At 36.6% G+C, this 16,480-nt stretch overlaps 1 protein-coding gene across 1 annotated transcript in view; it reads left to right on the top strand.

Moving 5' to 3' along the window:
* Nucleotides 1–14,314, top strand: part of IFIH1 (interferon induced with helicase C domain 1) — a 52,791-nt gene extending 38,477 nt beyond the window's left edge. Inside the window, exons 8-16 of the mRNA XM_017548002.2 lie at nt 1,111–1,227; nt 2,898–3,021; nt 3,556–3,834; nt 4,299–4,558; nt 7,270–7,419; nt 9,085–9,246; nt 13,115–13,305; nt 13,824–13,914; nt 14,014–14,314. Coding sequence (XP_017403491.1) covers nt 1,111–1,227; nt 2,898–3,021; nt 3,556–3,834; nt 4,299–4,558; nt 7,270–7,419; nt 9,085–9,246; nt 13,115–13,305; nt 13,824–13,914; nt 14,014–14,193 — 1,554 coding nt within the window. The 3' untranslated portion in view covers nt 14,194–14,314. The remainder of the gene's footprint in view (nt 1–1,110; nt 1,228–2,897; nt 3,022–3,555; nt 3,835–4,298; nt 4,559–7,269; nt 7,420–9,084; nt 9,247–13,114; nt 13,306–13,823; nt 13,915–14,013) is intronic.
* Nucleotides 14,315–16,480: the final 2,166 nt, after the last annotated feature.

Here is a 16,480-nt window from a genome sequence, read left to right as displayed (position 1 = left end):
TCTCGAGTGTTAAATAAATCAGAGTAGCCCAGGAAGTATTTTGGCACCAAGGCAATTGCATTTGAATTTTTTTCAATTGTATTTTAGGTTTTGGGGTACATGTGAAGAACATGCAACATTGTTGCATAAATACACACGTGGCAGTGTGATTTGCTGCCTTCCTCCCCATCACCTATATGTGGCATTTCTCCCCATGCTATCTCTCCCCAACTGCCCACCCCCGGCTGTCCCTACCCTGTTTCCGCCCAGCAGACCCCAGTGTGTAGTGCTCCCCTCCCTGTGCCCATGAGTTCTCATTTTTCAACACCCTCCTATGAGTGAGAACATGAGGTGTTTGATTTTCTGTTCTTGTGTCAGTTTGCTGAGAATGATGGTTTCCAGGTTCATCTATGTCCCTACAAGGGATGCGAACTCATCATTTTTGATGGCTGCATAATATTCCATGGTGTATATGTGCCACATTTTCCCTATCCAGGCATTTGAATTTTAAGTCCCTTACTTTAAGCTGAATTCAATAAAAATTATGTATAGTGGACACAACATTCTGAGATGCAATTATGGGCTCCAAAATATAGTTTATTACTAGGATTAAGGGCTAATGTCAAGCTAATAATCCAGGCACATGGCTAAAGATCGCCCAGCTTTTTATTGCCTGCTTTATGTGTAGAAGAAGGTGGTAGTATAATCCATAGATGTTAAGATGACTTTTGATATGCCTATGTAACATAGTTATCTCAAAATCATTATCTGTCAATGATGGCAAACTGTTATACTCTTTCCATATCACCTTTCCACCTGGAAAATGGAATTTAAGAAATGAAAATAAATACACCATTTTCTCTGGAATTATCCACCAACTTGACTTAGAAGCTCTTTTTCCCTCTATTAGGACAAATGTTATCCATTGTTGGTTAATGAAATCCGTAATGAAACAATGTTAAAATGCTATATTTAGCAAACAGTGCTGTATATTACTTGCATGAAATTTTATGCTATGTATTTATGCTACAATTTAATGCTACATATTTTTTACATGAAAAATAATTCTACACTGAATAAAGTGAAAGGGAAAAATAATTGCATAAATATTGAAAAATGTCTCTTTTTCAGCTATGTGCCAGTCTTGATGCATTTACTATTAAAACTGTTGAAGAAAACCTTGATCAACTGAAAAACCAAATACAGGAGCCATGCAAGAAGTTTGCAATTGCAGATGACACCAGAGAAGTATGGACTTAATGTTTTATATCTATTTCATTGGTAATACTACCCATTCAGTTGAAAGATGGCAAAACCTATTTTATATTGACCATCTGAACAATATTATTTAAAAATTTTAGCAAACAAATTTCAGGTTTTTTTTTTTTAACTGGTATTTGGCAGCAAAGCACTACAGTGAATTCTCTCCTCCAGTCCTCTTTCAGTTTTCTAATTTACATGAGGAATATCTCATTCATTGTTTGGCTACACATGAGTTATGAGGGTTAGTTGGGGACGATGGGCAGGGGGATGTATAACTAAGCTGGAGGTGTTATGACAGTTCGTTTTAGTCTTTTTCATTTTCTTGGTGAATTCCAAGATTGATTTTCTGACATTCCAAGGAACCATTTTGTTGCTATCAAATTACATTTGGCAATGATAATGGGAATCCTACCTAATTTGCATACTTGCATATTTACTTTCTTAGGAAAACAGTGCGATGGTAAAGAAGTGAAATATTTACTTTAATGATGCTTTTCTGACGAATTTTTCAGTAATTATAAAAGTAAGCTGAGAGTCAATTTGGACATTATGGCCAGTAAATTATGTCAATACTTTATTTTTGTAAAATTTAGAAAGGACTACAAATTTTGGTCATATGTACTTTATAATACCACTGGAAATAAGAATGTTGGGATTAAATAATATGAAATATGCATAGTAGATAAAGCAATGCTTGAAATATAGTAGGCACCAAACCAATGTTAGTAACCAGCCTCCATATATCCTTTTTTTAATTCTGAAGAAGACTGCTATCTATTCCAGTTGCATTAGCAGAGATGAATACATTTTATTCACTCTCCCTTTTTACTTATTTGGTTTTACTTGATAGATTTAAATGCACATTTCTACACATAAGGATTTTTAAAACTACATTTCTCAGGATATATTTTTAAAAGTATTTGCCATTTTTTAAACTTACTTAACTTTTTTATATTCTTTGAAGTATAACTTACATACAGAAAAATGCAAATTCATGTGTGTACTGATTGCTGAATTTTCATAAACTGAATACACATATGTAAACAAAATCCAAATCAAGAGACAGCACATTGCCAGTACCCCAAATCTTCTGGTTCCCTTTGCAGTTATTATACCCGAGGGATAGCTACTGTCTTGACTTCCAAAACAAAAAATGAGTTTTCGCTGATTCTGAACTTTATGTAAATGGAATCATATGGCATGCACTCCTTTATTTCTGACTTTTTTTCAGCCTGTACTTCAACTTTTTGATTTAGCAGAAATAATACTGAAAGCAGTTTGACAATGGGTAAATTTCTTAAGTTACATTGTAAGCTTTCTAAATAATGGTGGCATTAAAGCAATATGTGTTTACTAAACTACCTTTGACATACAAGGTTTATATTATTTATTAGCTTTACTTTCACTAACCTTTTAAGTTGGAGATTCCAGCAGAGGTAACATGGTGTTGGTGTGGGTGTGGCTTGATGACAGACTTAAAAGAGAAGTTGACAAAGGTAAATGTACAGACAAGTGATGGGACACTAACCTGTTACATTGTCTAAACAAAGATTCTGAATCAGATTTATTATAGCCTGGAACTTATTTTAACAAAGATAATTTTATTCCTTTAACAATAAGAATACATGAGAATAAGCGTATACTTTATTTTTAAGGATCCATTTAAAAAGAAACTTCTAGAAATAATGACAAGGATTCAAACTTATTGTCAAATGAGTCCAATGCCAGATTTTGGAACTCAACCCTATGAACAATGGGCCGTTCAAATGGAAAAAAAAGGTAATTTAGATTTGAACCTAACAGTTTATCCAATGTTTAGTCCAAGATTTCAAATGAATATATCATAGATTCCCCAAAAAATTGGAAGCAAATGTAATTCCAAATAGAATTTCTGTGTTCTGTGTAGGGCAAGCATAATAAACATGTTCTAATTCCTTTTCTAAGGAAAGAGATTCCAAAACCATTCAATTTTCTCTTTGTCTCCAGAGTCTTGTATTTATTGTATATTTAAGGTATTGAAATAAATACTAATAGCTCTGTCTCCAAAGGCAAACTCAACTAATATATTTTCATGCCATTTCTCTATGCATCAGCTACATGTTTTTGCTGAGGCAGAGCTCAAGCAGCAAGTCAAGGAGCTGGAAAACTTGCCGTTTCAGAGCTCATAACATACTTTGAGCCTAAACTTACCCATTTTAAACCGAAGGTGAAGCCAATTTTGGAGTTAGTAACATAAATATATTCAAGTCCATGGCACTATTTTAGGGAGTTTATATGCTTATTATTCAAATTACATAATATATTTTTTCACAGCTGCAAAAGAAGGAAATCGCAAGGATCGTGTTTGTGCAGAGCATTTGAGGAAGTACAACGAGGCCCTACAAATTAATGACACAATTCGAATGATAGATGCGTATAATCATCTTGAAACTTTCTATAATGAAGAGAAACAAAAGAAGTTTGCAGTCCTAGAAGACGATAGTGATGAGGGTGGTGATGATAAGTATTGTGATCGCCATGAACATAAGGATGATTTAAAGAAATCTTGGAAACTGGATGAAACAGATAGATTTCTCATGACTTTATTTTTTGGTAAGATTCCAAGTAACATGTACTGGTCTCATTCATTTACCTTTTCAACGTGAACCTACTGCTTCTCATAAGCTCTTCAAAAAGAGAAATGTCTGAAATCCCACTCAGATTGTAGCTATTTCTAATGATATGACCAGATTAGCTGCCAGTTGTATGATCACAGTCAGTCATTTGGTCATTCAGCTTCATTGTCAAGACAATTGTAATGAATTTATTTATTAAACCATCCTAATTGTTAGATACAGCACAAGTTTGTAGATAAGCCACAATTCATGAAATTTTCTATTGTAATTAGTTGTATGTTTCACTAATTTAAACTTTAAATCATTTTTAAATTAATTCGTTAAATTTTGATCAACAAAACTATATCTTTTTTGGTGTACAAAATGGTGTTTGATATACATACACATGTGGAATGGCTACATCAAGCTAGGTAACATATCAACTTTAATTATTTCTTAAAGAGAACAATAAAATGTTGAAAAAGCTGGCTGAAAACCCAGAACATGAAAATGAAAAGCTGACCAAATTAAGAAATACCATAATGGAGCAATATACTAGGACTGAAGAATCAGCACGAGGAATAATCTTTACAAAAACACGACAGAGTGCATATGCTCTTTCCCAATGGATTACTGAAAATGAAAAATTTGCTGAAGTAGGAGTCAAAGCCCACCATCTGATTGGAGCTGGACATAGCAGTGGGTTCAAACCCATGACGCAGGTATAAATATCCTTTTGGATCACGTTTCCTTTCTTTTCTCTTCTTTTCTTTTCTTGCAGACAAGGCCTTGCTCTGTCACTCAGGCTGAAGTGCTGTGGCATGATCAAGACTCAGCTCCTAGGCTCAAGCAATCCTCCAGCCCCAGCCTCCCAAGCAGCTGGGACTATAGGTGTGCACCACCACACCCAGCCAATTTTCTTTTCCTTTCTTTTCTTTTCTTTTCTTTTCTTTTCTTCTTTTCGGTGGAAAAGTTGTCCCACTATGTTTCCCAGGCTTGTCTTAAACTTCTGGGCTCAAGCCATCCTTCTGTCTCTGCCTTCCTAAGTGTTGAGATTACAGGCATGAACCACTGCACTCAGCCTGGACTTCTTTTTTAATGCTGTTACTACTCTTCTCAAATTGTTTTTAGTCTTTTTCTATCAATCCTCTCACAAATGCGTTTACAGGATAAAACACTTGTTTTTGAAATAAAATCTAAGTCTAATTGCAATCAAATCTGTGGTTTTTGAGAGGTTAAGTGTTGCTTTAGGAGTCACTTTTTTCCTGCATAGTTCGAAGAACCTTCTAAGTTAACTTTCCCTTGCAAAAATGAGTGACATGTAAATTTAATAACAAAGTTCAGAAGTGGTTGCAATATAGTATCAAGTATAAAAATTCAAACTCCCACAAAAACATGTGCATTGTAACTAGGACTATGCAAAATATGTTTACATAGAATGAGACCTATAGGAAAACTTGGAAAAATTAAAGAATTTTATACATTAGAGATTTGGGATTCTGATGAGTAGGTTTTCTGTTCCTTTTTAAGGTGTTTTGTTTTATTTATTTACATACTGCTTACTGTGAACACAGTAGAAAACATTTAGATAAGAAAAAAGACTTTTGTAGACGTTGCAAGCATGCATGAAGCAATCATGTCTTGTTAGAGTAAAATATTCTTCTGAGTGCTAAAGTCATATTGACCCTGAGTCTTGCTGGACAAATGGATACTTCCTTTCTATTACAGTCATCACTATTCAAGCCAATGGAGCAAATTCTGTTTCAGTGTTTTCTGGAAAAAAAAGTCTTGAAATGGTTTACATAACTCCTTATATATGCTCTTCAGGCACTCATGTGAGCATTGCCAATAAAATTAATGCCTGACAAAGCACTGTTTTCCTTGGATAACAAGTTTTCTTCCTTCTTTTTGATGACATGTAGTTTGCTTAACATATTTTTCCTTTTGTCTTAGCTTCCAGAAAGCTACCAGGCAAAACTCAAGTTCAGTTTCACAGCCTCTGTGTTGATTCTTAGGAGTTCTGTTTTTAAATTTATATTATATTAGCATTAGCATTATGACTTTTACTGTAAAAGGGCTCAGCTTCTCTTTGAAAAAAGGTAAAGTACAAATGAAAAGCCTATGTTCAAGCTACTTTCTGCTCCTTATTCATTTTCAAACCTAGGGGCTGTATGCCAAAATACAGAACATATTTCCTTCCTTCCCCACCCCTTGCATCCTCCGCTTATAAACTGGGGTGGACGAATTTTTTAGCAATGGTGTTATGCAGCTACATGATGTGACTTGAAGCTCTGATACTGTCTGGAATTTTATCATTAAAGTTACTCCGTGGAATTAAGACATAGACATCTTCTGCTAAAATCCAAGGACATGTTTTTATTGGGAGAAGTGAGGACAGGAGGGACATATTTTCAGAGAGGACTCAAGAGAGGCCTTTCTACAGGGTTCTCCCACAGTTAGGAGTCAAATAAGGACTCACACTGCCTCTGAGAAGAAAGGGAGGGGGAAAGAAGAACATACTTTTGGTCTGGCAGCTTTATTTTTGTTTAATGTATGGGGGCAAAAGACAGTGTGGATATGCACCAAATGCCAACTGGACCAACAGCTTTGGTGAGAGTGGTTATGAAAATAAAACCACATTGTCCATCTCAAGCTAGGTTTCTTCTCATTCATTTCTCCCACGTAAGGATGAGAGGCGATATTTTAATTTATTTATATTGACTTTCAAAATTTAAATTGTTTTCATTTGAAAATAGTTTTAATTACAGTTGTATAGCCTCTTATTTTTATTTGTATTATCCCTTTATATAGATAATATATTTACCTCATTCAAAATTAATAAGGCACAAGGCATACCTTTAGACCTGTAGCCTTCCAGCTCGCCTCCCTAGATGAACCCAATGTTTTCATTTTCTCTTGTGCCCTTTTAGGAATATTCCATAGCTTCTCACTCAAATGACTCTTAAAGTGACCAAATGCATATATAGTGTGCATTTTCTCTGTGACCGAAAACAATATGTAAAAGCATCTCTGCATCTTATTCTCTGAATATTAGAGATTCTGAAGTTAATATAGTGGGGGAAAAATGTCCATTTTAGCTTCTCATTGTCATATCCTCTTCTCAACTGACAGCTCCTCCTTTCTTCCTCTGGAGTCACCCATCAATTTATTTCCCTGGCATAAAAAAACAGTCTTTCCACCTCCAGACTGGATGATGGAAATATTTTTGTAATTGTGTGGTAATCCCAGATTGGAAATCAAATGTTGTCTCACCATTACGTCTTTGTTCAATGCCAAAAACAGATGGCAACAAATCCATGATCTAATCCTTTGATTTACACTGACCAGTTGCAATTTATTATTTCTTTTCCTAATTAGAAGATTTTAATGTGTTTAGCATCACAAAATTTAATTTATTAAAATGTTTCTACAGAATGAACAAAAAGAAGTCATTAGTAAATTTCGCACTGGAAAAATAAATCTGCTTATAGCTACCACAGTGGCAGAAGAAGGTCTGGATATTAAAGAATGTAACATTGTTATCCGTTATGGTCTTGTCACCAATGAAATAGCCATGGTCCAGGTACATTCAAATACCTCTACTTACTACGTTAATTTTTAATTGTGTGTTCCTATTTTAATTGCTTTCTATTAGTTAAACAGCACAAAACATCTCTTTAGTTTTAAAAACAAACCACTTTTCCTGTTAAAAGAGCATTTTTTAAATGCTGTGCACTGTTACCTTTCATATTGCTGTCAATTCATATGATAACCAGATACCTGTTGTATGTTTAAACACCAACTCCTTTTTGGCCGTTTCTGTAACTTAAGGCTTTCCAGGACCGTGACAGTAGCCCCATTTGTAAGCGTCAAAAGCAGCCTCCTCATTTCTAGGATGTCTGTGAGCCCCGAGCTGGACCAGGAATCTAAAGTATACTGTACCACAAAGTCTGATTAAGTAACATGCCCAAACCTGAGGGAGCCCTGCTGTTTCTGCATTTTCCTCCCTTATCCTTTCCATTTTTCTGTATGTTTAGAAGATTTTATGTAAAAATGTTGGTGGGGGCAGACTTATAACTGCAAAAGTGAATAAAAGAGTGAGACGTTCTAGTTTTCATTCACATTTCACTTTACTGTTCACCTACCTTTGTTAATGGCATTATTGTAACCTTCTGTTAAGCATGCATCGGTATTATGATGATTAATAGACATACTGTTCTTCCTATAAAATTAACTAAAGGATTTTTTAAATAATTTAAACTGGATCCTTGAATAAAAGGCAAGTCATAGAAGACTAAGACAACCAGGCTGCCATCAAATTAGAAAGTAATTTTATTTCAGGAGTTTATTTGTAAGTCAGTGATATACTTAGGCCAAAGCGAGTGGATCACTAGGTCAAGAGATCAAGATCATCCTGGCCAACGTGGTGAAACCCCGTCTCTACTAAAAATACAAAAATTAGCTGGGTGTGGTGGTGCACACCTGCAGTCCCAGCTACTAAGGCTGAGGCAGGAGAATCGCTTGAACCCGGGAGGTGGAGGTTGCAGTGAGCCAAGATCGTGCCACCGCACTCCAGCCTGGTGACAGGGCAAGACTCCGTCTCAAAAAAACAAAAACAAAAACCAACAAACCAAAAACTTAGAATGCATTTTTCCTTGAGAATAATTTTATAGTTGGTAGTTAGGCTTCTGGGCCAGGCCATAGAAGTTTCTATTAGTCAAAATATACCTGAATATTACCTTCTTAAAGAGGCTTGTAGAAAGTTGTCACCATGTTAAATGTGTTTCCTTGGGAAAATGTGTTAAAAATTCAATGTGGGATGCTAGAAACTGACTTGCCTTCTCACCAGGCTTGCTATAAAGGTCAGAGACACCCCTTCTCTCCATTCATTCCTCCCAGCTTTCTACCATGAAAGAGATTCCTCAGTTCAAGCCATTGATCATGGTTCTTATAGTTTGAGAGAGAAACTCTGGGAGCAAAAAGGCTGGACAGGATGATAAGATGTCATTGAGGCCTAACCATCATCACTCTAGAACACTCTGTATTAAAGCATATTTTAAGTTTCAAAGAGCTGACTTACAAGGAATGGGTTAATAACTAGCTTATTAACTTTATCCATTTGAAGACTGGCATGCTGAACAACCCAGTATCATTTCATTCTGAGCAATGAATACCATTCCAAGCAAAACCTAGGAGGATTTGTATCAGAGCGTACCCTTTTATTCACTTCGTTTCTTTGTGTTTTCAGGCCCGTGGTCGAGCCAGAGCTGATGAGAGCACCTATGTCCTGGTTGCTCCCAGCAGTTCAGGAGTTATTGAACGTGAGACAGTTAATGATTTCCGAGAGAAGATGATGTATAAAGCTATATGTCACGTTCAAAATATGAAACCAGAGGAGTATGCTCATAAGGTATTATTGACCGCTTCTGAATTTGATTTTCATTTAAAGATGGCAGCATGTGGTTGCCATTGATACCTCTGTGACTCATTCCCCAGACAAAAATCATGCTGAATTACGAGTTCCTTTTTAATGAACTGTGCTTAATACGGATTCACATGCAGAAAATCAAGATCCATGGTGGGCTGGAAATTATCTGGCAGCCATTGCTTATTCCAGTAAAACCAACCATAAATTTTGATAATATAGATTTAGGCTGACTTGTTCCAGAAAGACTAGTACAACTCACTGATTCAATCCAACATGGTAATTTTGGTTTTATCTAATTTGGTTGTACGAGGACAGTTTTTTAATTTCTGAAATGTAAATAAAATGCCTACTGTGTGCCAGGCAACATTATAGGAACAGCCAACAGAGGCAAACAAGACACAGAAGACTCCTGCTGCATGAAGTTTATATTCTAGTGTGTTCCTGGTGAGGTCTGGAGGAGAGAAACAGTAAACAAAAATTTAAAGAACAAGAAATATAACATAGAAAAGTACAAGAGAGTTGGAATAGGATGATACGAAACAATTGACTAGATGGATGTTTTCAATTTGGTGGTTGAGGAAGGTCTCTTAGAGGGAGTGACACTGAAGCTGGATCTGAATAATAAGAAAATACAGAATATGTCACCTAGCTATATCTCAGTTTACTAATACACAGTTATGTGAGTTGTGTGAAAGAATGCAGTGAAGAAAGAATGTATTTCTATAGTATTTCAGGAAATCCCCCATACCACTGAATTAAAGACTGTAACTACTATAATAGCAAACAATCCATTTAGAAGAAAATTCACACCCTTGCATATGGGTGTGAATGTTAGTTTCTTAACATTGGAATTGGCTCTACCTTAAATAGAGTTTCACTAAAGGGATGCTTTCAAATTGGTGTGCATTGCTATTACCAACTCCAAGGTTTCCTGGCCAGGTTTCTACACAAACCTTTATTTTAAAACCCCATTAAATACAAGGCAAAGCAAACATTTTAGAGTATCAGTTCGAACTTTTGTCACCAAATTATGCCACTGGAAAGTTACTGCCTCCCAGTTAATGTCCTAAAAGAATGAATCAAATAGATGTTTACAAAGACTGATGTTTTAAGACTAGCTTTTTTGGGATCAACACTAGGACAATCTCTGGAGTTTAAGGGCCAAACTCTTCCAGACATTCCTTAGAATAAGACAGTGTCCCTTTGGGGGCCGCAGAATGGACTATCTTTTTAGGTCTCCTTTGGCCAAGAACCCTGCCCTCCTAAAACTACTTCAGGTAGATGAACTTAGAGCAGGAGTGGCAATGGTGAAGGAGGGCTACATGCCACCTGTAGTCTGTTCAAAGCTTGCAGAAAACATGCTACTGGGAAGATGTCTCCTTTCTTCGGATTTGAGCATCCTTCTCAACACAATCTTCAGCCAACCATCAATGAATGGAGATAATTAACAGATAAAATCTTTTTCCATGTCATAAACAGGTTTATACATAACAGAGCTTCTTAAAATGAAATCAGACTGCTAGGAGCAAGTTGACAATCATAAATGTTTTTCTCTAGCATTGATTCAACTTTTGCTACATTACTGCACTTTATTTGGACTTAGGCTGATTTTAGCTGTGCCTCCTGTATATTTATTATGAGCCCTTTTTTTGTTTGTTTGCCCCTCTAATTGCTTCAAATTCCTTTACTATTTTAGAGCTGTTTTTTTTTTTTTAGCTTCTCCTTTACTATTTTAGAGCTGTTTTTTTTTTTTAGCTTCTTATGTTCTGGTTACAAATCTATACACTTTATTTTTTTTCTATCTCATTTATACACGTTTCTTAATTCCCACATGTATGCGATTATCTGATATATTACCTTACCAGCTCACTGAATGGTAAATGTCTTATAAAAGTAACCAATTTAAACTTCCAGGGAAAAATATTCCAATATATTATTTTGCTATTAATTACATAAGAAATTAATCTTGGTACTTGTCTGATTAATCTATTATATAGACTCCAAGCTTGCTTGCAAGGGTTTAATCTCTTTTCTATGCTATATATGGCTCCCTTGAAGGGAGATCTAAAATGTAGAGTTAGGAGCCAAAGAGATGGGCTTTGTTCATCAGCACCGATGACTTACTTTTCTGAAAGTTTCCCCCTCAGTCTTAAAGAAAATAGTTACTTCCTCAATTATTTAATATAAATATATCATCTATGAGAAGTCAGTTTGGAGGTAAATTATTCAAGAACCAGATTTTTTACTGTGAAGTTGGGTCGTTATAAACACTGATCAGTCCCTATGTCAAGTTTCATATGTTAAATAAACTAGATTTTTTCTGTTATGAAATAAGTGCTGCTGCTACTCACAGGGCCTAGAATAAAGGTGTCTCTGGGCATATTCTCTCACATAAGGAATCTAGGCAGTGTTCGCTCCATGATGTTATGAGGAATCCAGGCTTTTGTTAGTTTGTCTGTTTGAGTTTAAGTCTCGCTCTGTCGCCAGGCTGGAGTGCAGCGGCGCTATCTCGGCTCACTGAAACCTCCGCCTGCTAGGTTCAAGCGATTCTCCTGCCTCAGCCTCCCGAGTAGCTGGGATTACAGGCACATGCCACTACACCCAGCTACTTTTTGTATTTTTAGTAAAGAAGGGGTTTTACCATATTGGCCAGGATGGTCTCTATCTCTTGACCTCATGATCTGCTGGTCTCAGCCTCCCAAAGTGCAGGAATGCAGGCCTTTTCTCTCTCTTTTATGCCATTATAGAATTGGGCTTTCATTCTCAAGGTCAAAGATGGCTTTTAGAATTTTAGCTGCCACATCTTTATTCTAGGCAGGGAGTAAGAAGAAAATGGAAAGGGCAAAAAGTACACATGCCAGCTATCAAATTTTTAAGATTTTCTGAAAATTCCACTCAACAGCTTTTTACATGTCATTGACTGCTGGTTTGGAAATGTAGTCATTTAGCTAGCATATTTCCACCCAGAATAAAATTATGGTCTGTTCTTAGGAAAAATGGATACTGAGTGCGAAACTAGCAGTTTCTACCACCAATGTGTAAAGAGTAGACTGATTAAGATGGTGAAGGGTCTGAAAATTATAAAGCATGAAAAAAGATTAAAGGGATTTGGGTGCTTAGCATGGGTTAGAGAAGATGTTCATAATGTAATAACAGTGTTTAGTAAAGAGATTTCACGCGGAAGAAAGTTTAGACCTATTTTATGGAACAGAATTAAAACAAAGGGGTAGGATGGGCACAGTGGCTCGTGCCTGTAATCCCAGCACTTTGAAAGGCGGAGACAGTTGAATCACTGAGATCAAAAGTTTGAGACCAACTTAGGCAACATGGCACAACTTCATCTCTACTAAAAACACGAAAATTAGCTGGGTGTGGTGGCGGGCACCTGTAATCCTAGATACTCAGGAGGCTGAGGCAGAAGAATTGCTTGCACCCAGGAGATGGAGATTTCCGTGAGCTGAGATAGTGTGACCACACTCCAGTCTGAGCAACAGAGCAAGACTCCATCCTAAATAAATAAATAAACAAATAAATCAAATAAAACAAATGGGTGAGCTAGACAGAGAATTTTTGTTGAGTATTGCTAAGGATTTTCTCACAATAGAACTTTTCTGAAATGAAATGGGCTACTTTTTGAACACCTGAAGGTTCCACATTTTCACGGTTACATGAGATGATTATATACTAAATTCTTAGGGGGATCACTACCTCATTATTTTTATCTCCTAGACCATGAGCTAAGTGTGTATTTTCACAACTAAGACCTCTAAGTTTCAGGAGACTTACTTCTATGAAACTGTGAAAAAAGAAAACAAACCTAAAACCACTAACTCTTCCTTTCTCTGTGCAGATTTTGGAATTACAGATGCAAAGTATAATGGAAAAGAAAATGAAAATCAAGAGACGTGTTGCCAAGCATTACAAGGAAGACCCATCACTAATAACTCTCCTTTGCAGAAACTGCAGTGTACTAGCTTGTTCTGGGGAAGACATCCATGTAATTGAGAAGATGCATCATGTCAATGTGACTCCAGCATTCAAGTGAGTCCAGAAAGAACCATTTCAAAATTTTTTCTACCAGGGGTGAAGCAGGTTGCATTGTAAATGTTCTTTCAAAATAGTGCAAATGAGAATTTACAACTTTCCCTCCTTTATCCCCTCAATTATATCCCTATTTCAAATGTCTATTTTTTTAAGTAAACTGCACTGGGGCAGGAAAGGAGAAGTGTAAGAACCAAAGCCATTTTGATCCAAGGCACATATTTTTGTATGCTCATCATTTGTTCTCGAATTTCTGAACAACTAAAGTCAAGTTAATATAACCAACAAACTTGAAAGAAGTTACAAAAGGTAACGTGCCCTTTGAGAGAGATGTGTAGAAGAGAAAGGTTGCCTGAGTTGCCATAACAAGCCTGGGAAGCAGGAGGGAAGGAAGGAATGCCATGTAGAATAACACATGCATGTGGATGAGCTTCAGGTCCAACAACCCATGAACAAAAAACCCATTGATATTTTGTCAGTTCTCTGTGATGATTTTTCTTCCCCTTTGATACTTATAGGGAACTCTACATTGTGAGAGAAAACAAAGCACTGCAAAAGAATTTTGCCGACTATCAAACAAATGGTGAAATTATCTGCAAATGTGGCCAGGTGAGTCAATTGCTGTGGACCTGATTTTGCTTTAGCCAAAAGGAATGTTTAATTGCATGTGCATTTAATTTTCCTCTTGCTTTCTCTTTTATTTTCCAGGCTTGGGGAACAATGATGGTCCACAAAGGCTTAGATTTGCCTTGTCTCTTAATAAGAAATTTTGTAGTGGATTTCAAAAATAATTCAACAAAAGAACAATACAAAAAGTGGATTGAATTACCCATCACATTTCCCGATCTTGACTATGCAGAACACTGTTTATTTAGTGATGAGGATTAGCACTTGATTTAAGATTCTATTTAAATACTATCAATTAAACATTTAATATGATTTTGATTAATGTATTCATTATGCTACAGAGCTGACATAAGAATCAATAAAATGATTGTTTTACTCTGAATAGAGCTCTTTTTAGGAACATATTATGCATTATCCATCTTGTTGGTGGGCAGGGGTAAGAAAAAATTTACCAATAATTCTCATTAGTGTGGAGCATTGTAGTCCTGTTGAAAGAATGATGGAGTACAAATGAGAATTCAAGGTACCAATCTCAGGTCTGTCACTAATTGTCAGAATAAAATTAGGCAAGTCAGTTGATCTTCCTGAACCTTATCGATGAAATGGCCATAATATTCTCTGTTTTTGCTTTTTATTAATTTTGTATTGCTGTATAACAAATTACCACAAATTTAGCAGCTTAAAACAACACTCATTAATTATAATGCATGTCCTATTGATTAGAAGGGCAGGGTTCTCTGCTCAGGGTCTCACAAAATTGAAATCGAGGTGTTATCCCGACAGTGTTCTCATCTGGAGGCACAGAGGAAATAATCCACTTTCAAGTTCATTCAGAGTTTCGGCAGAGTTTGCTTGCTTGCAGCTGACTAGGGTGGCTGTTTTGCTGTCTGTCCACTGAGGATTGCTCTCAGCTCCAGCAACGCCCCTACCACATGGCATACTCAAGTCTCTTTCACAGCACAGATATTTGCTTCTTCATGGCCAAGAGAAGAATCTCTCTCTCAAGTCTGCTCAGATGGAGTCTTAGATAGGTTAACTGTAAACATAGAAGTGACGGTCTGGTTATATCCATAGGTCCTGCCCACACTCACTGAAAGGAGATTATTTAGGGAATCACTCCAGCAGTAGAAATCATGGGGATCATCTTAGAGCTTTGCCTCCCATGTCACTTCCCCAGTCTTTGCAACTAAATGATGTCATAGGAAAGCACTTTAAAAGCTATGAAGTACCATTAAAGACTGGTTAAGGAGCAGCATCAAGTAGCTTAAGGCTTCCTTCCTAGGCCTTCCCTTCAGGGAACATAATACTATGCTGCAGAACTACTACATAGTAGTGGCTAAATTCAGGCTGACCATTAATTCCAACAAGATTACCCGTGTCCCTGGACAGCTGTTCACCTCCCACTCTAGGATCAGTTAGCAGGGAGTAGATACTGGGTGTTATTGGAGAATAAAGAGAAAAATGTCTGCCTCTGCCCCTCCCAGAACACCACAGACAATCCTCCCAGGAGAAAGGCAGCCTCTTTTGAAAAGGAAGAGCCTCATTATTCAGACAGAGCCACAAATGACCATTTTAACCAAAACTTAGCAAGTCTCACAGATGGCTTGCTCCAAGGGAACAGTTACCTCCTGTGACTAAGGAGAAACAAAATGTTGGAGGGTGTGAAAAGAACATTCCTCTACAGTTTTGATGGATTAATTGAGTTGATATTACAGTAGTTTTGAATTTTTTCTTGATAATGCCTAAGCAGAGATGAATATTAACCAATCAGATCTCTTGGGTATACAGGAGGACAAAAGAAGACACACATAATTGATGGTTTTCTTAAAATACTTTTTAAAACTCCAGCTGACTCCATTTAAAGTATTGCTGTCTTCTAGAATGTTTTGGAAACTATGCAAGAAACCAAATGCATAAAATAGCTAAATGTACTACTGTAACATATGTAGACTGTTTTTGAGGTGTCAACAAATATCAGGTTTTTTCATCTATGTTTTTCAGTAACTTTTTTCAATTAAAAAAGTGTTATTTCTACTTTAAAGTTTTAAAATACATGTTTCAAATAGTGTGAAACTTAATATGTGATGGTACCTGAAAACTTGAACTGTGGTGCATATGTTTCATTCAAAAACTAACGATGACTATTGTAGCATTTCAGTTGATTGTTACTGAACAGTTCAATATTCATGATATGTTAGGGTCACTTACAAAATATGTTAGATATCAGCCTGTGAGTTAGAATGCCTGAGTTTTAGTCTTCATAAGACCTTCTGCCAGGTGTGGTGTCTCACGCCTGTAACCCCAGCACTTCGGAAGGCTGAGATGGATGGATCTCTTGAGGTCGGGAGTTTGACACCAGCCTAGCCAAATGGTGAAACATCGTCTCTACTAGAAATACAAAAATTAGTGGTAGCTGGCACCTGTAATCCCAGCTACTAAGGAGGCTGAGGCAGGAGAATCGCTTGAATCCTGGAGGCAGAGGTTGTGGTGAACTGAGATTGCACCACTGCACTCCAGCCTGAGCTAAAGGGGGAGACTCTGCCACAAA

The sequence above is a fragment of the Cebus imitator genome, unplaced genomic scaffold, assembly GCF_001604975.1.
Source record: "Cebus imitator isolate Cc_AM_T3 unplaced genomic scaffold, Cebus_imitator-1.0 Scaffold10, whole genome shotgun sequence".
NCBI lineage: Eukaryota > Metazoa > Chordata > Mammalia > Primates > Cebidae > Cebus > Cebus imitator.
Note: the sequence above shows the minus strand (reverse complement) of the source record. Positions and strands in the feature narration are given on the sequence as shown.